The sequence below is a fragment of the Crocodylus porosus genome, unplaced genomic scaffold, assembly GCF_001723895.1.
Source record: "Crocodylus porosus isolate Cpor-Errol unplaced genomic scaffold, CroPor_comp1, whole genome shotgun sequence".
NCBI classification, from domain to species: Eukaryota; Metazoa; Chordata; order Crocodylia; family Crocodylidae; genus Crocodylus; species Crocodylus porosus.
Window position 1 is genome coordinate 4,916,485 of NW_017728911.1, and position 24,784 is coordinate 4,941,268.

The 24,784-nt window shown below is 46.1% G+C and overlaps 1 protein-coding gene across 1 annotated transcript; it reads left to right on the forward strand.

The window, feature by feature from the left end:
* Positions 1-10,912: 10,912 nt before the first annotated feature.
* Positions 10,913-22,952, forward strand: ODF3L1 (outer dense fiber of sperm tails 3 like 1). The gene is made up of 4 exons (XM_019533345.1): positions 10,913-11,795; positions 12,950-13,060; positions 13,742-13,855; positions 22,177-22,952. The coding sequence occupies exons 1-4, from the start codon at positions 11,678-11,680 to the stop codon at positions 22,650-22,652; spliced, it is 819 nt and encodes a 272-aa protein (XP_019388890.1). The 5' UTR covers positions 10,913-11,677; the 3' UTR covers positions 22,653-22,952.
* Positions 22,953-24,784: the final 1,832 nt, after the last annotated feature.

Here is a 24,784-nt window from a genome sequence, read left to right on the forward strand (position 1 = left end):
CAGCTGATCTAGGTGTGTGTTTTCATAGGACCTCAGCCCGCCAGCTGAAATGAGGAATGAGTCTTAGACAGAGATCCACACACCCACGCTCTCACCTGCCACATCTTTGGTGTTTATAGGAAGATGTTCAGTACCTGGATGGGTAGTTCCATCTAGTCATCATCTGCCGTCCTATGATGCTGAGGGCTCCACCACCCCTACACCCTTGCCCAGTCCACCCGTTGTCTAGGTGTCCTCGGGTTTGTATTCAGCCGCCGCATTCCTCCCCGGGGCTTTTACCTTAACAAAAAAAATGAAAGGAACCCATGCCTCCTGTCCTGGAGGATTGTTGTCTGGCTTTTGGCAATAAACAAAGAAACAAAATGTCAGTGTGACTACTCTCTCCTTCCCCTGTACATGTCCATAGGATCACACCTCTTGTGCCTTCTATTGGGGTCATCACAGTACCCTCATCTCACTGAGGTCATCATTTATAATTTTCCTTGTACCCCTTTTAGGGTCGCTACAGTACCAGGCTTTAATACTGCCCCTCTATTACAGTCTTTACAGTACCTTTTTCTCTGGGCTGGAGGAGATCGCAGGCAGTTCCTGACCGTCCCAGTCCACTGTACCTTCCTCTGGAGCAGTGGTCTCCAAACTTTTTTGATCACGCACCCCTATCAGTAAAACATTTTTGAGCATGCACCCCCAATATATGTACACTTATATAAATATACATCTAAATAGAAGTTCTAATATTTTCTTCCCGCACCCCAAAGGATCATCTTGCGCACCCCACTTTGGAGACCACTGCTCTAGAGCTTCTCCGGGGAGTTCCCTCTCTGCAGGAGCCTCCTGCCAGCCCTCCACATGGCTCACAGGTTCCTCCAGCATTGTTCGACCCATCTCCTCTTCCAGTCCTTTTGCCTGCTCCAGGTTCCTGTTTATGCTGTGGTTTAAGTTCCCAGCTCCTCCCCTCCAGAAACACCTGGGTATGAAGGGTTTCAACCGGGTCCTTTGGGGCTGTGCGTCTAGGGTAGCTGCTTCTGGCTTTGGCACAGGCTCCCTCACAAGGATCACTTCACATGCAAAACTTTCTGTGTGCAAATTCTAGTCATACAGGTAAATGGGCCTTTGGGTCATTTAGGCAACATAACATTTTTGTTGATTCATCTTAAAGACTTATGTTTCACATTGGCTTCTTAATATATGGTTTGAACAATCAGTTTCTTTAATACAAAGAAAATATTTTTTTTCTGTATGCCTTCATTAAAGATTAATTATATAGAGATATAAATATATACATATATATGTATATATTATACATATGTTAAAATCCTTTTAAAAATAGACATATTTTGAACTATTTACCTATGAAACTTCTTGCTGCAATGAATTTGTTACAGAATAGTTTAAGTTGCTTTAATGTTATACTTCATGATGCTATATCAAATAGGATAGCTAGATTTACTGTATATATTATACAATAAACTAGAAATAAAAGGTAAAAGATACCTCACAAGTTAACTAAAATTTGTGGTTAAACTTAACCAGTTAGCTATTGCTAACTAGACTTAGAGAATACCCGATGGCACCTACTACTTGGTGTGTTTGAAAAAATTAGGTCTATGTTATGATTCCAGCCATACGCATCCATACATAAACAGTGTGGTCCCTAATAAGCTCCATGCTTGCTATATTATTATTACACTCCAGAGATTTACACAGTCCAGATTTAAACAGAGATGGCCCCAAACACTCCCAGTTTATGGGGAAGTTTGGACCAGGCAGACTCTGGGTATGTTTAGCTATGTTTTTCCTCTGTGCTCCAGAGGCAATTGCTGAGGAACAAGTCCCACCCATTTGCTCCAGCTCCGTGTGTGCCACTTACAGAAAAAGATTGTGAGATCACTTTTGGAGCATGACTAGGGACACTACTAGGTTTTCTTAGCTTGGGACACCTGGGAAGTGAAAGTGGATGGGTGAAGCTTATTTCTCACCAGAAGAGGCTATATAGACAGTTAGACATTCCCATGGTGACCTTCTGCCTTCACTAAGCTTTTGTTTCAAGTGGGTCAAGTGATGAGGCTTTCACCACTTCTCTGAGGCACAAACCAAGGGAATATTTCCAGATGCTAAGTCTAAACTTCCCTTGCGGAGCGTGGCTGCAGTACAAAGAACAAGCGAAGTGTAGAACAAGATGAGGGTTGTGAGGTCCTGCTTCACTGCAGGGGATTGGGCCAGATGGTCTCTGGAGCTCCCATCCCACTCTACTTTTTTATGAGCCTAAGGAGGAAGAGATGTGCAGAACCTTGAACAACTTCTGGGATCTGCTTAGGAGCTAGAGTAGTGGGAAGGCATGGGCTGTGGGAGAGGAAGATAAACTTGGCAGTAGGATTACGCATTATTTGGAGGGTGAAGATATGAGATATGAGGAGTCCTCCTAGAAGTAGGAATTGTAGTAGTCTAGGTGTCCATGCCAAGTGCAGCCTCATCCATATTGTAAGGAAAGTACCTGCTGGTCTGTGATGTGATGTCTCTGTCTATACAGCCAGAAATTGCATTGGTATTTTTTGCAGCCATATCTCACAGGTAGCTCATGTCCAGCTTACTTCCCGCTATCACTCTGAGCATTTTTAAAGCCTATGTCTGCTTTCTATTGAATATCTATATTTCAAATGGTTTTCCCACTGACATTTTTCAGGGCTGAATTTCATTTGCGTTTTTTCTTGTCTATATTTCTAACCTCTTCAGGTCCCTAAGTGCAATTTCTCTGTCTTTGCTAATGTTTGCAACACCTTCCAGCTTAGTATCATCTGCAAATTTAATTAATGTGTTGTTTACTCTTGCTTTCAGATCATTAATAAAGACATTAACTAAAACTGGAATATGCCTCATTCTCCATGACTTTTTATAAGTAATTCCCAGTGGTTCAGTAAGTTCATTAGCTAATTCTATTGAGTCTCTAGGTTACATATTATTTAGACTTGCTGATTTGTATAGATTGAATTTTAGCAAGTATTCCCCTTCCTACTTTTTATCTACAATTCTATTGACGATATCTGCATGGCTTCTTTTCCTATTTGTTTTTAGCTTTTTCTTTTTCTCTTCTTTGCTAAAGACTGATTTTTAAAATCATGATTCAGGAGCTGGGTTATTTTAAATGTGCTTTTGATCTCAGCTCCCTCAATTTTATTCATATCTAACACACTGGCGAACATGCCCTGTCCTCCCCTAGTCCACACAGGATAATTGCCTACTAGGACTCTGTCAGCTGAAGCAGCAGAGACCCATGCTTTGGAGCTGGGCATCCCAGGGGAGCAATGCAGCTGATTTCTCTTGATATCCCTTCATTCTTGGTCTTTCCAGCATTGCTGGTAACCCCTACTCTTTGCATTCAGGAAAAATGAATTTTGGATCTGGCTCCTGGGCTGGGACGTAGTGTGGGGAAAAGGCTCCTTGCATTGCTCCTATCATCTTGTGCATCTTCTCAGAGCCAGATGATGTAGCTCCATACTCCATACTCCTAGCCATTCACTTCCCTTCCTGTCTCACCTTTACACACACACACACACACACACACACACACACACACAGAGCTAACTTGCTCTATTACACATATGTGCACATACACACATACTGCCCACTATCATGCATGTACATACATGTTCCTCATTCTCATGTGTACACATACATGCACTCCCCACTGCAGCCACTGATTTCACTCAGCCCATGCACCTGGACAATCACACCCTGATACTCCCCTTACACACCAACGCACACTCACACAAGAGCATACCCCCAAAATGCTTCTTTAAATCAGTATTTCCCTCCCTCACAAACCCACCACAACCTCAGAGATCAACACTGGTCTTGCACACTTCCACATACATAGGCTTCTGCTGCTACACACACTCTTGCATCAAACACACCTACACGCAACCGGGTTTCTAATAGGTTATTAAAACAGAGTATCTGCATTCCTGCCCAGTGCGGCAAAGGGGATGCTTCTGTTTATAAGATCTCTCACGCTTGTGGGGGAGGGTTCAGAAATTTTGCCACCATAAACAGAGTTACTGTGAGGTCTGACATATAGTCCCAGCAGAGTGCAGAAAGGTTTTCAAACACTGTTTATTTTTAACTATCACACAGCTCAGAAGCTAATGCAATTCATTTTATACGGAGCAAGGTTTCCAAGGCAAGAGGTATCCAGGGATGAAGCAATTTGTAAAATGAACGCTTTCAGAGTTGGTTCAGCTGTGGGGGCTGGCTAGAGTCTGCAGTAAGAACTGAGTTCTAAGTCTCAGCTGAGATCCTTCTCAGCAAGGAGTGAGCTTGGCCAGTCTAACCGCTGTGTAGCATGGAAAAGATTTGCAGGGGTTCATGTGCAAGGCCATAAGTGCACATCTGGGTGTGCACAGCACTGCGCAATGTATCCATGCATGATCTTCTGCACTGCATGTTTGGGCTGAGTGATGGTCATAATGACAGACCCAAACAGTGTTGCAGACGCTCAAGGTGCCTTAGCCACTGGACTGTGCTAGTTAGTATGCATGTGACTAGGATGTCATCCGCATCATTAACACACCTTTCAGGTAGGATCTGGGCTCGTCCAAGTGCCAGGAGAGTGTGGACCTTTCACCTCACCTAGCAAAAGGGCCAGCTGCAATCTGCCTGGGGAGGGCAGGCCCCATGGAAGGCTGGTTTATTTGGAGTGGACATGGAGTGAGGAGGGCTGTAGGAGCTGGTGAGTGGAGCTGGGCGGGTGCAGAGCGTACTGCCTGCTGCACTCTTGAGAGGCTGGTGGAGTTCCACAGTCGGCCTGCCCTCCTGCAGACCCACAGCAAGGAGTGAGAGGCATCAGATGCCAAGTGGCACCTCCTCTCCTGTAAATAGCCCAGCTCAGCCCTTCTGAAGGGGCTCTTGGAGATGCAGCCTGCTGATATGCCATAACAGTCTGCTCATGGAGGGCTAGACTGTGATTTCCATTAACACTGCCATGGATCAGCTGTGATGGCTTTGAAATCCATGAAGTTGCTATGCCTGGAGCAAGACATGGACAATGGTGCCTCTGACTTTGTAAGGAACTCGACAGCGCTCCATGCATTTTCACTGATGCATGGGGAATCAAACCAGGCTCCTACAACTTGAGGTACACAGCTGTTGCCCTAGAGATAGGGATGTAACAACTTGCGTCTTCTGAAGATCACTGCAATACAGCCTTGGATTGAGGTTATAGCCCTCACAGTCCCGGAAAAATGTGAGGAGCAAGGAGTTTTGTGGGTGCTATCCTTTATTGGACCAACTGTATAGTCAGGAGGCACATAGACAAGCATTGTCCTGTCTCAGGTCTCAGAATGAGTGATCACAGAAAAAAAGATAATCCTTGCCTTACATATAGATCTACAGACTGAGCAAGAGCTGGTGCCTGCCCTGCCATCCAGGCCCACTCACATTCTTACTAGTGTTGTTCCCATCCTCAGGCCATTTCCCCAGGAAATTTCGGCTCAGGAACAGAGTTGTACTATCTGCTTCTAAGGGAGGGCCCTTTCTTTGAGTTCAGTTTTCCAACCTGATACACACAGGGCTCAAGTGACTTTCAAAAAAGAAAAAGCCCTGGGCAATATGCAGTGGGTAAGACACGCTAAGAATGTTCTCATGATTTAAGACAGGAAGGCCAGGGGATTTATCACTGCTGCATTCTTGTTTTTATCCCTGCAAATGTAATGAATAAAAGAGTCGCAGACTTTTTTTTACGGGACTTTATATTGTTTCAAAGGAATATCCCTTTCATTTGAGGAGCCCACCAAGGAGATTACAGCGAAGTCTCTCAATAACTCCTGTTGCTTTAGAAAGTTGTAGGGGTAGAGCAGCGCCTTACGAGAAGAGCTCCTTCCAGCTGTTATTGCAGTTGGTGACCTGGACTTTGCTCACATACAACATTTGCATCCAGCCCCAGAGGCATCTTTAAATTATATCTATAGGCTAAGGAAATGTTTCCGCAGGTGTCTCAGGCTTTGGGCCACAGTCCTTGGAAGGAAAGAACAGAACTTTGCACTGAAGGAATCTGAAAGTATCCAGAGGTCTATGAATAGTGCAATGTCTCTGAAGCAGGGACCAGACACATCTGCTGCTTCTTGCTAATTTAACAGCCTCCCTACTCTCTCCCCACCCCTTATCTGGGCATGCAGCCTAGCACTGTTAGAGCTGAAGATCTCACAAGGACAAGCATGTCATTGGAAAGAACCCTGTAGCGATGCATGCTGGGAGGCTGGGGCAGGATTAGTTGGGGCTGAATTAGCTGCAGATTGGGAATGACAGTGACTGGTAGAGGTGCGTATGAAGAACGCAGGGTGACTAACAGGCAGGGCAGGCACAACTGGGCAATGCTGCAGGTACCTAATTTGCCTGATGCCCACCTGTGCCACGTTATGCCTGGTTGTAATTTGGACTTTCATGAATAATCTCCCATTTAAAAGAAACACACTGCCCAAACACACAGCCACTTCAGTGAGAAAGCTGGCACGTTCAGTGAATCATTCCAGACACAGTCTCCACGAAGAGAAAAGGCCACTGTTTGTTTCTGCAAACACAAGCCTTGTCAGGTGGTGTGCTATCATTTGACAGGCTGTAATAAATAGCTAAAGGGAGGCTGCTCTTGCTGTACAAAAGGGCCTGGATGAAGCGGGAAAACCCAGATTGATTTGTGAAATAGGGGAACCCACTGTAGGTACTAGATTGTGATAGCTAGAGGGAAAAATCATTGATTAGATGATCCTGGCTCCATGCCATTATAGATCTCTCTCCTCTGCCCATTGGAATAGGAGTCCTTTACTCTGTCCTTTACTCTGTCATTACTCTGCCATTGATTTGTACTCTGGTTGCCCACTGATGTCAGCATTATCATCCAAAAGGATGCAGAGCCCTTGGCTTGTCTCCTCACTACTGAGAGGCAGACAGCTCCAAGAGCTGTCAGTGCTTTGTTCAGATTAAACCAAACCCATGCAACAGAATATGGATGTTGTCCACATCTAGTTCCACATCTGGATCAGACCTTTGCAGATTGGGCCCATCTGTCTTCCAGGCCATAAGTAAGTACCAGTATCTGGAAAGAAGGCAGTGAATAACTTTAGCTGTTTCATAATGAAGTAGCTTATCAAAAGCTTCATGGTTAGGGCCGTGTTTCAGTTTAGAACAGAGTAGATATATCCAAAACATGCCATTCATTCATAAAGGAGCTTATATTGCCACTGTCCAGTTTTGAGTATCAGTTAGTTTCACACGTCTGCTAAAATAATTCCCAAAGCGACATTATTTTCCTGTGGCTCGAGGGAGGATTGACTGGCCTTTCTGTTTTGCATGCATGTGTTTATTCGTTTGGCTGATTAGTGTGTATGTGTGCACAGACAGTAGAAACCTGGCCAAACAAGCTCCACGCAGGGCTTCCTGGGATTCATTTGGATTGGTTCATGGCAAGAGAAGTCAGTGATATAAACATTAGATGCTAGCATATTGGGTCAGTGCTGTGATTTACGCAGAGCGTGTGCTGCAAGATAACTTGGCTGGTTAAACAAAGCGTGGGTAAGCTCCTGGGAACCCACCTCACCCTGAGCCTCAGACTGCTTGCTAATGATCAAGAGCTAAGGTTCCATTTGCTCATTCCCTTGCCCAGACATTTCCATCTGTGCAGGCTGCTACCGTAACAGTGCTTTACTCTTTGTTCGGAGTAGCAGGGAATCAGCCAGTGGCTGGACTGCAGAGTCCTGCTGCTTCTGTGTGCAGTGTGTTATATGAGGACCATTGGGTTTTCATATGACAGGTGGATTGCTGAGGTCTCAACCTCTTCATTCCCTTTTTCCTCTGTGCTGGAGTCTATGCACTTGCGTGTTGATTAGCAACCTTGCTATGTATGGATCTCTATCTATGGTTTGCCAGTGAAGCAGTATGAATGACAGAGGATTTAGGCATATACCAAGAATTTCATATTACTGCTACACCCTGACCCAAGTCTCTCCTCTTTACCCCAAACTTTGGCTTGTCTGGAATATCTGTGGGGAGACTTCTTTCAGTAGCACTGTAGATCTCAGATCACCTTCATCTTTACTATTTATCACTGCAGTGATATACAGAGGCTGCAATCTGGATTCCCAGATGTCAGGTGTTGCACAAACATATAGCAAAAAGAAGCCCCTGCCTCAAAAAACTTATAGCCTAAGTATAAGTGAAACTTCTGTCTCAGAGCCCTCCTGGTTCAAGTTAAATCACAGTCCCCCAACATCCCAGCATGCTTTCCAGCCCTGGGCTGGGCTGTGGTGTGCTGTCTGCTTCAGAGAGCAGGGCTGGCCGCACTCCTCTGCTCCCTAGCTGGAGCAGAGGGAGCTGACTGACAAGTGGGGTGGAGCCTGCCTGGGGATGCAGCCCAGCCTGCATGGAGGGGACTGCACCCTCCAGGCAAACCCCAGCTGTGTTCCAGGGCCAGGGAGGGGGGTTAAACACCCCTTCCCCTGTTCAAACTCACTGCTGGCTACAACAGTGGACTACAAATCTCAGAGGCACCTGAAAGCACATGGAGGAAGTGATTAGCAAACTTGCAGAATCCTGCTGATGTAATTCTGGACTGCAAATTCCAGAGACCTTCAGGGCAGCAGGAAGAGGAAGTGAATGCACAGCCAGAGAGCCCAGTTCCAGCACCTCTAGGATTCTGGCCTGAGCCACTGCAGGTATGTGGCTACATTTCCTGTATCAAAAGTAAATGTCTGTTCACTTATGTTTCAGTGTAATCTGTGGAGCTTAAGAGTAACCTGCAAAGACTGAATCGATTCAGATACGGGCTTTTTGACTGTCTGCACCTAGCCCAGATGTCTGAATTAGTGGAGTTGCAGCTGTTTCTCCTTCCCTACCATAATGCTTTTTCTATTCCACTGTGATCAATCATTTTAGCACAATAAATAAAGGAAATAAAAGAATTAAAGTTAAGGATGGAAAATCCCTCCAGATGGGCTCTTGTATACAAAGAGAGATGCTGCTTCTGCAGCAACACATCAACCGCCCAAAGCCTTTCTTCCACTCTAACATCATCTCCCCACCTCATTTGAATCCTTCCTTGTATTTATTTGAGCACTGTGTGGTGCACAGAGTGTTGCAGCTTGCTGAAATATAAACTCAGGAGGAGCCCAAGGTCTGGAGAGCAGCTTTGTTGCTCTTGGTAGGCTCTGATGGCTGTAGGTTTATTTTTCTTTCCTAGTCCACATCTGGATTGATACAGAGGAGAGTAAACTGCAGTGGATGGATGCCACTAAGAAGCAAAGTTTTCTGCTCAACTGAAACCTACTAATTTGGGCCTAGAAGCAGTGCCAGTATCCCTTTATGGGTGTGGCCGTGTCGCTCTCTGCAATGAACCCTCCTGCCTGGTGGCTGCTCTGCAGATTTATGGGAACTGACATTCTTCCTTTGCATGAGATGTTTCGAAATTGCCTGGATCTTCCTCACAGATGATTTGGCCATCAGGGTGCCAAGTATGACCACATGCAAGCAATGGTGTAGCCCACAAGTGGTTCTTTTTATAAAGGCTTACCCAGCCCTTGGACACCAAGCTGAGCTTCTCAAGTGGACGAGTGCCTCAGGGGTGCATTCAACATTCCTCTGTTTACTTCTTTTGATGTTTTTCACTCCTGAAGGGAGTATGGGACTGTGTAGTGTTGTTTATGCACATGATATAATCTCTGTCATTAGCCTATGTCATAGTTTCTCTTGAAACTTTCAGAGCACCCAATTAAGCTAGGGAAGTGCAGTATTATTATACCCATTTTATATATGGGTAAACTGAGACAGGCATAGTAAGGTCCTACATTCCCAGTAGCAGAGACAGGAACAGAATCCAAGCTTGGCTACTCCCTGTCCTGATCAAATCAATAGGCTGTGGTATTGTAACATTCTGCATTATAGGCCTGCCAGGAGGTCTCTGCCAGGATTGAAGCTTTATTATGCTGGGTGCTGCTTGTAGAAATAGTGAGAGACCATTATTGCCCTGAAGATCTTTCAAGTTTAAACAGACAGCACAAACAGTGTGGGAAAAGGAAGCAGTCTAGGATATGACAATTTATCCCGGGACAAAAGAAAGTGAGGCTTTACCACATAACAGTTGTTTCATGGTAACTGCTTGTGTGTGCTCTTACTGTATTGTATGTAGAAGAAACCCACAGTTTTAGCCCTTGATAAAATTGCAGTAAATTGCAATGGCTTATCTGTTTATTGTGCGCTGAGAGTAGACTCATAGGCAGCTACTGCAGAATAACTAATGTGCAGTAAAGCCCCGCTCCACTATACCCCATGCTAAGTTGTTCATATGTCTATGCTGTCAGAGTGAGGAAATGAATTCCCACAGAGCAGAGCAGGGGCCGAGCCATATTTAGACTCCGCTCTCTTTACTTCGCCATGTACTGGACGCTTTGGATTGATACAAATTATTTTGAAAGCTCCCTTCAGTAGCCACCTCCCTTCAGATGAATGTTAATAGGTTTTTTTAAGAGTACGCATTTTTCTGTAATACCACCATGGGCTGCCAAGCTCATAAAAGCTCTTTCTCTAAATCTTTCTTTTACAACAGCAGCGGCTGCTGGTAACATGATCGCCCTTTAGAGCCTGCCTAATCTGTGTAATATACGTCTCAGTAATTGCCTGAGGCTTTCTTCTCCTTGGTGAGCATTATACAGAGTTAATGCCCACCTGGTGGGGAGGAGAGGGGTCATCTGGCCTCCTCAGCACCGGAGACAGTTGTTCCACAACATGCGATTAGCACCATGGCGATGGGGAAATAAACCAGCGTTCCAGACTCTACACTTACATCACTGCCTTGGCAGGCAGAGGACCAATCGGAGCGGGAGCCGCTGTTAACGTTCAAAAGAGCGAGTGCAAAAAAGGGGACTCTGAGACAAGTTCAGGGAGGATCTGGGTGGTTGTTTTAAATTTAATTTTAGGCGGTTAATCCTTGGCTAAATTGAAGCCACAGCAACACAAGTCATCAGTCAGAATCAACCGGTAACATCAAGCCCTTCTAACCTCTCATGTACCTGTCCTGAACGGCTGTTTTGATTTTGGAAGTGTTGAGGTGATGTTGTTGTCATTACGGTACAGGGAATATGTGAGAGGCAAGAGTTCTTGTGGGTGAAATCTTTATTGGACCAACTGCATGGTTGGGATAGACATAGGCAATTTTGGGTATCACAGTACCTTTTCAGAAAGGTATTTGGGTATCACACTACCTTTCTTTAGGCCCCTGGGGAAGAATTAGACACAGCAGAGATAAGCAGCAGATGGAACAAAAGCTTGTGTAAAACTCCATAAGTAAACCAAAATAGGATATAAGAGAAAGTATTAGGCAACCAATAGGCAGGAGAAATGCAGTAAACAACCTGATATGGGAGAAAGAAGATTGGTCAGGTTGGCTGTTATTACCAGTAAAGTGCAGAGGTTAACTATTATGAGGTAGATTATAATGGGCCATGAAGTCATTGACTATGCCAAGTCTATTGTTCATGTCTTGACTTTGTCACTCTGCCCCTTAGGTTCATTGTTGCCACAACCCCACTGGCAAGAAGCTTGTGCTTGTTTTCTTTCTTTAATTAGTTAGTTATTGGTATATATTTGAAGGGGACCAGCTGTCAAGGGAAGCTAGAAAGACTCCCCGCAGCATCCCCTGATGGAGATTTCCAGGGCCAAAAGCAAAACCATCACTTTTGGAAACGGTGGATGTAGACCCTCAGCCACAGAAGCATCAGGAGTCAAGCGGTTCCCACCAATCAGTTCAAAAATCAAGGGTGAGTGAAGTTCGTACAGAGATGATCCTACTCAAAACCACAAGTTAAGGGTGAAGCAGTCCTGCCCATCGCTGCTTTCCTTCAGCTCTCCTTTTTGCTACTTTGTATTTTCTGGCTAATTCCAATGTTTCCGAGAAGTCTTAGATTTACAGAATTGCCTGGGTACCATGGTTTTGGGTAGAGAGAAGGACGGAAGGGTAACCAGAGTGAGTAGAAATTCTTCAGTGTCCCAAAATGATAGTTAGATTGGCAAAAGGATAGATAAGGGGAAGATGGACAGACAGACAGAGGGTGGAGGTGGTGATAGCAGTTATTGATAATAGTGATTGATGCTTAGCATTTTCAACCATAGACCTCAGAGGGAAGTTAACATTCTTATAGAGTTTTTTTTGTAACTAGAAAGACAGAAAGATAGACAAACCTGAGGGGAGAAGGTCTTATGGAGGAAGAGAATATATGCAGTTAGATGGGGTTGTGCAGACCATGGAGGGGAGAGAGTTTAGAAGGAACCAGCAATCTGAAGGTTGTGCCTGTCTTTGGTGGGATGTGGCACTTCAAACAGCTTCCCCCACAGTTTTGGAGGGTAAGAAGAAAAGGGACTGCCAACCACTTTCTTAGGTCACTGTTTCCCCAAGTTTAAGGATCACTTCCCTGTCTAGACTGACAGAATATCAAGAGTAGAGATTGTTTTATGAGAAGACAGCAGCCTCTACAGTCATCTGGATACCCTGAAATGATGTGGGGCAGGTGGCTGGATTCTTCACTGGGATAAAGTTATTACCATAGTTTTCCAGAGAATGGGAGGGTAAGAGATAGGTATAGCCTTAGTGATAATGATAAGTAGGTATGACCCTATCATGAGGCCTAGGGTACCAGGCAGGTGAGAAGCCAAAAGCATCTTCATCTGAGGTTGACAACTTCACACAGTTCTTCAGATTAGGGTTTGGGGTAGGAGCTAGAGACCACCTTGTTATGTCACATTCTCTTCAAGGTTACTTCTTGATTCAAAATGATACATAAGTGGCAGCATGAAGGCATTTCTCAAAGATCTTAGGGCATGACCCTTTTCTGGTTTGAACTTTTTTTATGTGTTCCTTGGCTCTTGTGTCTCTGTATGTTAACGCTCTAAATGAAAGTTTCTCTTTGTGTTCCAGGTCCAGGGCCTGCAAAATATGCCAGGAAGCCTTGCACTGGCTTCATGAATCATGACTTCACCATGTTTGCAGAACCAGCCTACACAATGCATATAAAACACACAGGAAAAAGTGAGAATAAAGAGAAAGGGAAGACATTTAGAGAGACTGAGCCAGATCCCCCCGATGTGGATTAGGGTAGCTTCACTGCACTGGTGGGGCTTCACTGCATTGGTGGGGCTTTTCTGATTTACACCAACTGAGAATTTGGCCCACAGTGCCCTATCCTACAACAATCCAAGATGAGTTAGGTTACCTTTCCTTCAGACTACACAGGGAAAGAATTTTAACCTGACTAAACCCCAGAAACCTATGGACTGACCACCCAGTTGGCATGTAATAGCTCAGTTTATGCCTGAATGTCTATGGACTGAGCACCCAAGCTGCATAAGTTTACAAGATAAATATATTTTTCTATGAAAGCGGTGCTTCCCTACCCTAATGGTGTCAGGCAGTGAAGTGTTCATATGTGCTGTCAACCCATGGGCACATTCTCTGTGGGCACTTTGTTCTGCTGTCTGCAAGGGCAAGAGACTTCAGTAGGAAGATACGTGGTCATCATGCCCAGCCCCTCTGTTACTGCATTCTAGTGATAAGGGCCACAGCTTTCAGGGACAGTTAAGGGGCAAAAGGAGATGAACCAGTGACAGAGGGTGAGCTGAGGGTCAGTCACCTGAGCCATAGCTTGTGGGTAGGCGGGAACTGACATTCCACATCATATCCTGAACTTGATTCTTCTCCTTTCTCTTATAGCCTTGACTGACGTGGTCAGCCCTGGTCCCTGTTACTTTGTAGACCCCCACGTCTCCCGATTTGGGAAGCAGAAGATACCATTATCTGTCATATTTGACCGAGAAAGGGATCCAAGTAAGTAGCATTAATATAGATCAACAAGTTCTGATTCTCGAGGGGCTAGAACAGCTGCCAGGAAATATTAGCTGATCACAGCCCACCAAGAAGGATCAGAAGGCTTGTCTCCTTCTCAAAAAAAAAAAAAAAAAACCCAACAGAAAAAGGAAAAAAGGGTAGGATGGAGAGATCTTTACCCAGAAACACCCTGACCTTGGGTGGGGCCTAGCAGACTGATTAAAGTGAGTAAGATTAAAGTCTGCTATAGCCTGCATAGCATTGTACATTCATTATCAAAGCACCTGGGGCCATTTTTGGGTTGAGTTTCCGCAAGCAACTGCAGGACTAACAGGAAACTCATTGTAGGAGGTGCCTTGCTCCTGAGGGCTGCACTGGAGCTTGGAGGCTGGGCTCTGCCTGCTTTGTGACATATCAGGGGTCAGGCATCTGCAGTACGTGCCTATAGGTGCCAACAGGGACCAGCATCTAAGTCACATACCCAGTTCACTTAATGTTTAGTCAGGCAGACAGTGCAGAGTGTCTCAGATGGTGTGTGCCTAACATCATATCAGCCTTTGACAGATGAGTAACCTTCACCTGATTCAAAGTTCTTTGAGGTCTGTGGATAGATAGATGCCCCTTGACTCCAATGGGCTTTGGGTCACCATCTACATTTAAAACTACTGTAAGGTCTCCATTGTGATCTCCATGTCCTTCTTGGGGAGAAAGAGAAATAGGATTAGTGGGAGTAAACACCTACTCTGACAAATTTCTTTGTATGTTCTTAAGTCCCTCCTGTCACCTCCTAGACAAACCCACCTTGCCCTGTTAGACCCTGGCAATGGTTAGTATAAACCAAAGCCTTGTCAGAAACATTGGAATTAGTCAGAAAATACAAACTAGAAAAAATGCAACTTTGTAGGCATCACAACTGCTGAGGATTGGGGTTTTAACAGGGCTTTATATAGAGGTGAGATGAAGCTTCCCATCTGCCCCACCAAAAACATTTGACTCCTTAACAACAGTTACATCTGGGAACTGCTGTTGATTGTGTCCAGCTGCTTTCACTGCATCAGATCAGAAACTGATAATATGAAGCTTTGTGGCTTTTTGTTGTGGTTGGAAACAGCTGGGTAGATATGTGAGTACCTGTGAGATTTTTTTTACCCAGGGGAAAGATGAAGGATACCAGAGGGAGTGACTTGGTTTGTTCAGTAATAAGGGTTGCTTTGTCTTCATAGGGCCTGGGGACTCTGGGTTGTTGAGGATGTGACTGCCTGAATGAACATACAAACAAAGTCAATGAAAATCATGTGGAAATAATGCCAAGGAATTCTAAGAGCTTTGTGCCTTTAGTTTTACGTTCAACTACTTTGGATTTTAGTTAGAGAGTGAAAGATAAATGGCTGTGCATTACAAAGTTAAGATGCTACTGAAGGGTTTAATGGTGACATCAGAGAATAGCACTCTATCCATCTGTTACCATAATGATTTGAGAGGCACAATCTGAATTTGCTGGGAATGAGAACTGCCTGCCCCATCTTCCAGAGCATGGCTGAGATCTCTTTGTTTGATGTCTTCAAATATCATGCCCACAACTTAAGGGAAGGAGACACGTCCTGAGGTTAAGGTGCCAAGATGAAGAGGGAGTAAACCTGGATTCCATTCCTGGCTTTCTGAGGGACTTTCTGTATAATTTTATCCAACTCACTCAGACTGCTCCATACCTCAGTTTCTCTGCCTGCTAAATAAACCAATTAATGCCAGGGCAGGTTGTGCTGTAGACATAGCCTTCTAAGTTCTGTATTGTATATGGTATGTGAAAAAATGTTAGGACATGTGAAGACTTGTATGTTGTATATAAGACTTGATATTTAGTTTGGGGGTGATGCAAAGTTCACTACAAAGGTAGTTTCTGGACTGAGAGTTATCCAGGTATTGGGAGATTTGCTACCTGCCTTTGTCACTAATCAAGGGCAGTCCTTGAGGCAGTTTGATCCATGGGAACGGAGTCTTAGAAGAAGGGACTGTTGGCATGATTTTTGAGCATCTCTTTTTCAGGACTGATGTACAAGGTACATGTATCTGTGTTATCTGTGCTTTCTTCCTTCCTGTGAAGCTGAGGTGAAAGCTCTGGATATCTGCTGCCACTCAAAAGATGGCAGCAATGCAAGGATTGTAACAGGAGATAGGTTTCAGAAGCCAAGGTGACAGTAATGTTGTCTGATTAAGTTTGAGATCCACAGGGGGAAGGTGTTGGAGCAAGGGCTTACTGTGTTGTCATATTGAAATACAGCTCCATGCAAATGACAGGATAGCTGAAAAATGCAGTGCTGTGAAGTCATATGCAGCTTGGTTTTTCAAATTTAGAAACATAGGCACCATTGTGAATGTTGAATCCTAGGAAATTGGTTGGAATCAATATTAAGACTATAGCATAGTGTGGCTATGCTTGAAGCTTTAGAAGACGTACGAAGATGAAGGATACAGGGACTATTTCTTTAAATCTGTATTAGGGACCCAGGCAGAAGCAGAGCTGGTGATTTTTCTAGGCAGAAACTTTATGGCAAAGCAGGGGCTTAATACCTGAAGGGAAAATACTGTTTTTTCTTATTCTGAGAAAGTTCCTTGTCTCATTTTGGGAGAAAGCAACTCACTGTCCTTGTGAGAATTTATCACTGCTGCATAACTAACGCCAAGGAAGGCCACAGTAGGAGTCTTATCTGCTATTCCCTTTCCTTAATCATTGGAGCATGATGCCCCCTAATAAAGAGCAGCCATGTGAATATGTTATTGTTAAACTCAGAATTGTAGAAATTTAGGGTTGGAAGGGACCTCAGGAGGTCATCTAGTCCAACCCCCTGCTCAAAGTAGGACAACCCCCAATAATATCATCCCAGCCAAAGCTATAGCTAGGCAAGTCTTAAAAACCTTCGAAGATGGAGATTCCACAACCTCTTTGGGTAACCTGTTCCAGTGCTTTATTTGTTAAACTGCAAGTCTGCAGCAGCTCTGTGGCGCTCACACAGAGGCCAAACGCTACCCATTCTGGCCAAAAGCCAAATATGAGGAAAGAAACCTCAAGGGATTCAGCTAAGAAGCCACACAGTTCAGGGATCCAGAGGATACAGTTAAAAATAGGACACTTCCATTCATGATTACATAGCTCAGGGATGCCAGTAAGTGAGTGTCTAAGCCAAGGTCCCTGCCAGAATATGGGATGGCTCAAGGTGACGTCATCTCTAATTTCCCACAGAAACCACACAATCTATAAAGGCAGAGCAAATTCTTTGGGCATCAGTTTGCATATAGGAAACCAGGTTACCTCGGATCAATCTGCATCCCTTCTGGAGAAACAGTGGGCCCCTGCCCTGCAAAGAAATCTCTGTATTTGTTCATGTTTTGAGAATACATCGGGGACCTCAGGACATGGATAGGCATTTGGCCTACATATAGAAATTAAGTGGTATTCCAAACACCCATGCATCATATTTGCTGTGGATGTGGCAACCGATGAATACTGATATAGAAACAGACGCTCTTTTTTCTTCTTACTTGGCTTCATCCACCTTCTTTCTCAGTTTTATCATTGCCTCAACTGGACCAATTTTTTTTTGCCTTTACATCTTTAAGAAACCACTGTCTCCATGCCGGCTGTATGGTCCCAGTTTGCCCCTTAGACTTAGGTTAGGGACAGACATTCAAAAAGCCTGAGCCTGAACTGATTCGATCTTTGCAGGATAGTCTAACCTGGCTAGGCTAAACCAGTTTGTAACCAGACAGACATCCAAGAAATGCAGGCACATGCCTGCAGTGGCTCAGGCTAGAAGCTGTGGGGCACTAGAGCAGCCCTCCCTTCCCTTCTATAGTGCTGAGCTGAGGGGGGTGTGGCCAGGCCAAGCAGGACACTATGATTAGTGGGGGGTCCATCCTTCTGAGCAGCCCAGCAGGGAATGTTTATCACCCCTAACTCAGTTTTTATCACCCCATTAAGAAAACAGAGGGACATTACCAGCTACCTGTTGATTCTGCCTTTGTCCCATCTGCCACAGCTCAGAGGTGGCCAGCATGTGGTCTGCTAGGTAATGCAGAGAGGTGTCTGTGAGGGATGGGGGAATGCCTGCTTAGCAGAGAGTGGGGAGGGAAGTGGGGGATCAGAAGCCACGGAGATGCCTGCAGAGACTGCTGGAGCAGAGGAGAGGGGCCAGCCCTGTGTGGAGCCGAGAGCCCCACCCAGCCAGAAAGCATGCCGGGGCGCTTGGAGAGTCTGATTTAATTTAAACCAGCAAGGCATCTGCATTACTGGTCTGAGCCAAATCAGTTAAGTCTGATACTACATTCAACCAGGTTTTTTTCACACCAGTTTCAGACATTTTCAAACTGGTTTATGTGCACGAGCTTCTGTTCTGTTACAGGTTTAAACAGTTTGTGATCACTTAAACCAGTTTATGTATAATGTCTGTCCCTAGCCTTAATGATATACTTGGCACAGGAACTGTCCTTTGGTTTGTTTTACCTCATGTTTATCCATGCCTGTGATGAGGTATACATGACGAACTCCATCCATGTCCAGCCGGCAGTGGAGGAGCTGACCCATCTAGATGACTTGATAACCTGCTGCAAGGACTTCTATCATGCTCTGTTCACTCCTGTTCCTCACAGAAGCCACTCATAGTCTGCTAAGGGGTATAGGTTTTAGCTGCGTTGGTCAAATTACATAGTAGACAAAGAACCTTGTCCGCCCATAGTCTGCTAAGGGCATGTAATCCTTGGTGTAGTTCAGTCTGGCATTTGAGAGGACATCTCCTACCCCTCTCTGGGAGGAGAGGCTATCTACCCATCCAACCTGCTGTGTAAGGCCCTTGTGCTTCCAAGGGATGGTGAAGTATGCCCTATTACTTGACTTGCTCACAGTCTCTGGCATGTTAAGTATTGAACAACTTTCTGTGTCTGTCTCACTTGTTCCTGAGGGGAACAGCAAATTCTTTTCACGGCTAATGGGCTGATTTGCCAAGTGCATTGACTCATCTCTCCTGTGTTTCTTACTTACAAGTCCGTAAAGGTCAGGACAGTGGGTCTGGAAAGCCTATTAAATGCAAGGCCACCTAAACAGCTCTGTCATTTACTGATACTTAGCACTTGGGACAGGCAGGTTTCCTTACCTTAACTTCAGATGCAGCATCCAGTCCTCAGTCCCTAGTACAGGCCTTGTCTATGAAAACCCCATCCTTCTGAGTTTGTTCATCACTGCTTGACCCGGAGCTGTTAGGAACCAGCATGGAAGAAAAGCCATGAGACAGAGGGTTATCAGGGTAGTGGAGTTTTCCTCAGGAGTTTTCCTCAGAATGGTTTCTTCCTCGAAGAATTAATGAGATGTGAAGACCCTGCTTCTGGGGAAGCTCCCTGGTGAAGCATGCTTACACCAAAAACAGGACATCTAGGGAGGAAAAGATAAAATTTGTCCCTTCTGGGGAGTATGAAGGGGCTTGGTAGAGGTGGAAGGGTTTAATGAGGGAAGATAAATGGGGACAGCATTAGAGTGCCAAGGGAGATGCATTGCCCATGCCACTAATGAGAGCCATGGCAGACCTGGGCATTGCTGATTCCCAAGTAGACCCAAGCAGCTCTCATTTCTCTATTTGTGCATATGGTCCCTCATTAGCCAACAGGCACTGAGGGAGGGTGCTGAGCTGAAAGGCCACTTGTGGAAGCCTTTGCTATTCATCCTATTACTATGCAGGCAATAGTGCCGGCGTCGTGACCTTCAGAGGCTGCTGATTCCTTTTCTGCACTAAAGAGGTGATCATCTCAGGGGCCAAGGGAAGGGGTGAGAAAACACAGAAGCTGGGGGGTAACCAGGGAATGGCTTGGGAGCCCTTTGGGTCAACGTACATCTTTTTGTGAGAGAAAGGACAGCTCCACAGCAGATGACTGCCTTGCTGACTATTGACCTGAAGCTGGCTGCTGGTGGCTGCTGTCTTGGCTCTGCAGGTGCTCGGGGCTCTGGCTCTGGCTGTCCCTCTGGCTGCGGGCCCATGCGCAGAGGCAGAAGGTTTCCTTCAGGTGCTGAAGAACTTGGGAAGATTGTGCAGAACCCAACTCTCAGTTATCACAGTCAGAGGCAAAGCTCCCGTATACTTCAGTGGGACCATAACTGGCCTTGATGTCCCTGTGGCTTTGGGACTTGGCTCCTTGGTCTCTATGGCTACTCTGTGTTTTTCTGGGCTCCCTGATGTGTGAGCAAAGGCTGTGGAGGAAAAACTGTCTGTGGATGCTTTCTGGGCCCCTGTTTGACTGGGAACCTGACCCAAACTTTCCTGTGGCTGGTAGAGATGGAGGAAAGCCTTGGCATGCGCTGCACAGTAAATGTGTAACTGGGCTTTGGTCACCAACACACATGTTACAGGCCCACATTTCATCCTCTATGGCCCAGGGGCTGCTCCCCAGTCTGAGATGGCAGGTGCCTCCTCTTGATATTGAGCTCTCTAAGGCTGCTGTGTTACTGTCTCAAACCCTCCACAGCCTGATCCACAGCCAAGGCCTGTGTTGGAGGAGAGCGGCAAGTGAGAAGACTGATGGGGGGTCCTGGGCAACAGACATGTCATCAGGATCCTTCAGGCACTTGAAATGTTCCCCTCTGCCTTGTGTCTGACCTGCTGCTTCCCTGAACTGCAGATCACTGTAACTATACACTAGAACGGGGAACTCGAACGAGTGTGAAGAGCCATGACTTGGAGAAAATCCCTGCCCCTCCTGAGTCTGAGACTGATGACCAGGGTTATTCCTCCCTTGATCCTGCAGCCACTGGCCAGAGAGCAGGCACAGGACTGTGCCACTGACTGAACATTTCTTGGCTCACTGGTGCCATCTTGGGCACTGCGTTACCACCCTGCAGAGATGCTCTTGGTGGTGTCATGGGAAAGGCTGTGTATTGGAGGCCAAAGGCTGACTTATTTTGGCTCCATTCCTTTTTCCCATGGAGACAGAGGTGGGAGCAAGAGGATTTGTGAGGAGCTAACTGTCCCCTCCTCCCCCACGTAGCCTGACATTGAGAAACAGTGTTGGAGTCATGCCCTGTCTGCTAGCAGTGCTGCCTCTCAGTAGAAAATCCAATACATCTATTAGGAGCCATCAGAAAAGCATCAATAATGCCTATGCTGAGATGGCTGCTGGCCGACTGGTTAATACCTTAAGTGCCTGCTCTGTGGGTCTGAAAAGCCCCTGCACCCAGGCAGGCTACATTTACCTGAAGTCCTAAGGCAAGGCCTGGACCCTCTTGGTCAGATTTGGGGTGTCTCAGAAGCAGTCTCCTGCTCTCCTCACAGGGCTGTTTCTCATCAGAGCCAAAACTGGGGGTTTCTTTAGGAACCAGCACAGTTGGGGCTCAATGGATTGTGACTTGGAGCTGACTAAGTGTACATTGGTATCATTCTGATTAATCACATATACTGCTGAGGAGATATTTGACTTTAAAACTGGATGCTGCTCCTGTTGAAGTTGATGGGAGCTTTGCCAGTCACTTTTACTCTGAGCAGAATCACATCACTGATGGCAGCCTAAGATTCTCAAAATCCCCAGTGACTTATGAGATCAGATTGCAGAAGGCAGCTGCTGAACAATAGCTCTAATGCAGTGGGATCAGGAGGACACGAACCCAATGATAAGGCAAATGACCAGGGTAGCTGGGTTGTTAGGGGAAGCCCAGGCTGAAAGGAAGGCAGTACCTAAGCAGCGGCCGCAGTTGTGTGGCTGGGAGCAGGTTTTCCAAAAGTGTACGGTTTCTACTGTGCTGGGACAACACGCTGTGGCTGAAGGATTGCAGTTGGCATTTTGACGGTGACATGAGTATGTTTTGCCTTGTGCTAGGCTTCACAAAGGCATGGTCTCTTGATTGTTTCAGGCCAGATCCTCAGGTGGAATAAAGGAGGTGACTCCACTAAATTAAGCAGAGCTGCACCAGTTTATATCAGCTGAGGGGTTGAATTGATTCTCTGGGCTGATACATAATGGCTTCTTTTATCGGTCTCCTTACAGACAGCTTTACCAATGCATCTCCTACACAGATCCCTGGCCAGATCCCTTTCACTGGTGCCCTGAACTGCTATGCACAGCTCTGTCAGTCCTACCTCTTTTCTATCCTGACTCTGTCCCCAGACTGAGGAACATGGTTAAACAGAAGCTCATTTTAAAGGCAAGCAAAATTTAAAGTAATGTCTGCAGTCGGTAAAGCTTATTGCATAGAGCCATAATGGGCACAATCTTGTGCATTCAGCTTCCGTAGGTGATGAGATGAATTCCCAGTGCAATGGCCTCAATACCAAACTGCTCTTGTCTTCCAGAGCCATCAGGAGTGCCAGCCCCAAATGCCTACTACAGAGAGAACGTGCACCCGCCAGGAGAGCCTCACGCACCAGCCTACTCCTTGGGTGTCTACACTTGTTACTATAAACATGACCCCAACCCAGCTCCCAACAGGTATAACCATGTGAAAGTGTTGGGACCTAAGCTCCCTGTCAAGTCGTCTGCCCCCTGCTACAGCATGGCCTCCAGACTGGACTCAGGGGGCTATGCAGAGGACCTCGCCACAGGCCCTGGCCCAGCCTTTGTCAGTAGGCCTGAACCCAATGTCTACCTGAACCGGCAGCCTGCCTTCAGCATGAGAGAAAAATATGAGCCCTACAGAGAGCGCCTGCCTGGACCTGCAGACTACAAAGCAGAACACGTCACCATTACCAAGCTCAGGGCCCCAGACTTCAGCTTTGGGATCCGACACTCCAACTACCTCACACCCTTGATTGTTGACGTAAAGGAGTGATCCAGAGCAGCGACTGGGTCTGTGGGACTCTGAGCCCCAGAGCTGTTTTGCACATAGGACACCAGTGCATATTGCAGCACATTAACCCTGTGACTGTAGCGCCCGTGGGTCCTGATTCAAGACCCAGTGAAGTTAATGGAACCTGCTGGAAAGACTCCTATGGATCATGCTCTTCGCTGCACACATCTCTATTGCTGGCCCTGTAATTCACAGCATAATATGACTATGCTTGCCCGTAGTTAAGTCCCCTTAGCTTTCCCTGAATAGTTTGCTCCTTCCTGTTAGCTTAAAAATAAATCAATGAAAGCTTGTTTATTTAGCTTGAACTGAAGATGTTTTGGGAGGGGAGCTGAGCTGTGACATTCCAGTGCTAGCAGTCTTTGCCATCCTCCTCAGGGCTCTGTGGCCCTTGGAGAGGTGCATTTTTAACATCAGATAAAAATTGAGCCACCTGTTTGTAAAGGGCTGCGTTCCTTGTGGCATCTTCAAGTGGAGTGCTGCTGTGTGACCTGAGCCAAATGGGCCAAGGAGGGGAGCACTTGGTGCACCCAGGGGGTGTTTGTGAGAGTATGGCTTACAAGCTATTAGCTCAGCTCTCCCTTGAGGGGGGTGAGGGGTCTTGTCTCCTGGAGAGCCCTGTTCAAGCTCCAGCCTGGCCACAGCTGTAGCAGGAGCCAGCTGCATCCAGCTGCCCTGGCTTTATGCCTACAAGGGATTCCCTCTGCTAGGAGAATCCTCTGCTGACCATTTCTGACTGGTTTCTAATCTCTCTGAGACCTGCAGAGAGGCCAAGGACTGAGCATCCAGGTCACAGGAACTGATCTCCCTGGAGGGAGGGGACCTCTGTGTTGGACCTGGGGCCTTCTCGCAGGGGAAAGGTGTTCTCAGGAGAGCTGGTACGGTCAGCTCTCAGCATATAGTATTTGTTAAGGCTAGAGGAATATATAATTTGAAGGGGCTTCTTGGGTCATTAAGTTTACTCTCCTGTGTTTGCAGGCAACCAATTGTCCAAAAGGATCTACAAAATTATTTTTTTTACCAGCCCCTCATGCACTTCACTGCCATAGAGCACCCTATGAAAAACTTCCAGTGTGTGCAGGTAAAGAGCAGAGGGGATCAGGGTAGGAATTTGCAGGGTTAAAAGGTTGTTTAAAGTGTATGCAGGTCTCTCAACTGTCCAGAATTGACAAAACCTCCTATGCTGGAGACTTTTGTCACATTTGTTGCTCAGTAACCTGTGTTTTTGAGGAAAGGAGAATGGTAATTAGCAAGAAAAGCTGCTGAGTATGTTCACTGTGCATGGCAGGGACAAGATTTCTTGTGACTATGGCCCCTCCAAAGCTAGGGCAGGTCAAATGGAGGGGTTTGCAGCTCTGTGGTGGGGATGGGAGGGTGGCACTGAAGAGGCTGAATGGAAACAGGTAGTGCTAACAAGGGGTACTTATCCATGGGTAGATTGGGGCACAGGGAATCTGCAAACCTCCTTAAGTGGGACAGCAACCCATGTTGTGAGTGAACTCATTGACACTAGGTGGTGTGCAGGAATGCAGCCATGTGGGATAGGTCTCCCAGGTGACTCAGTCCAGTCCCCTGCATTTGCAGGAACCCATTTTCCCAAGAAATGCACAAGAGCATCCAGTCTGGCCCTTCTCACATACCACAGTCACACAGCATCCTATGAAGAAAAAACTACACCAGGCCAGGAGGAGGGGGAGGGGAGACAAAGATAGCACTGATGTCTGGGCCATTACAATGGTAGGGAAACTCTGAGTTTAATATAATCTCAAATGACCCTAGAAATGGAGCACTAACCTAAGTTTAGCCCAGTTCAAAGTCTGGCAGCTCTCACTTGATACAACTATTCTCACTCTCTGATATCCGCTTGGTGCAGAGCCCAGTAAAAGCAATGAACACATGCCCAGAGACAGCCGTTGGATTTGTGCCGGGGTCCATTTTGATTTGGAAGGTGGAGGTGGGGGGCATGTCCCCGTTCAAGTTTTGCTTCACAGCTGGGAATTAAGGACAACGTGAGCTGATAAGCATGACAGGCAGAGAGGTCAGCTGGGTGTGGGTAGACTGGACCACAGCCAGGTGGAAGTAAAGAGGGCAGGCCAGGGCCATGGGGCTAGGAG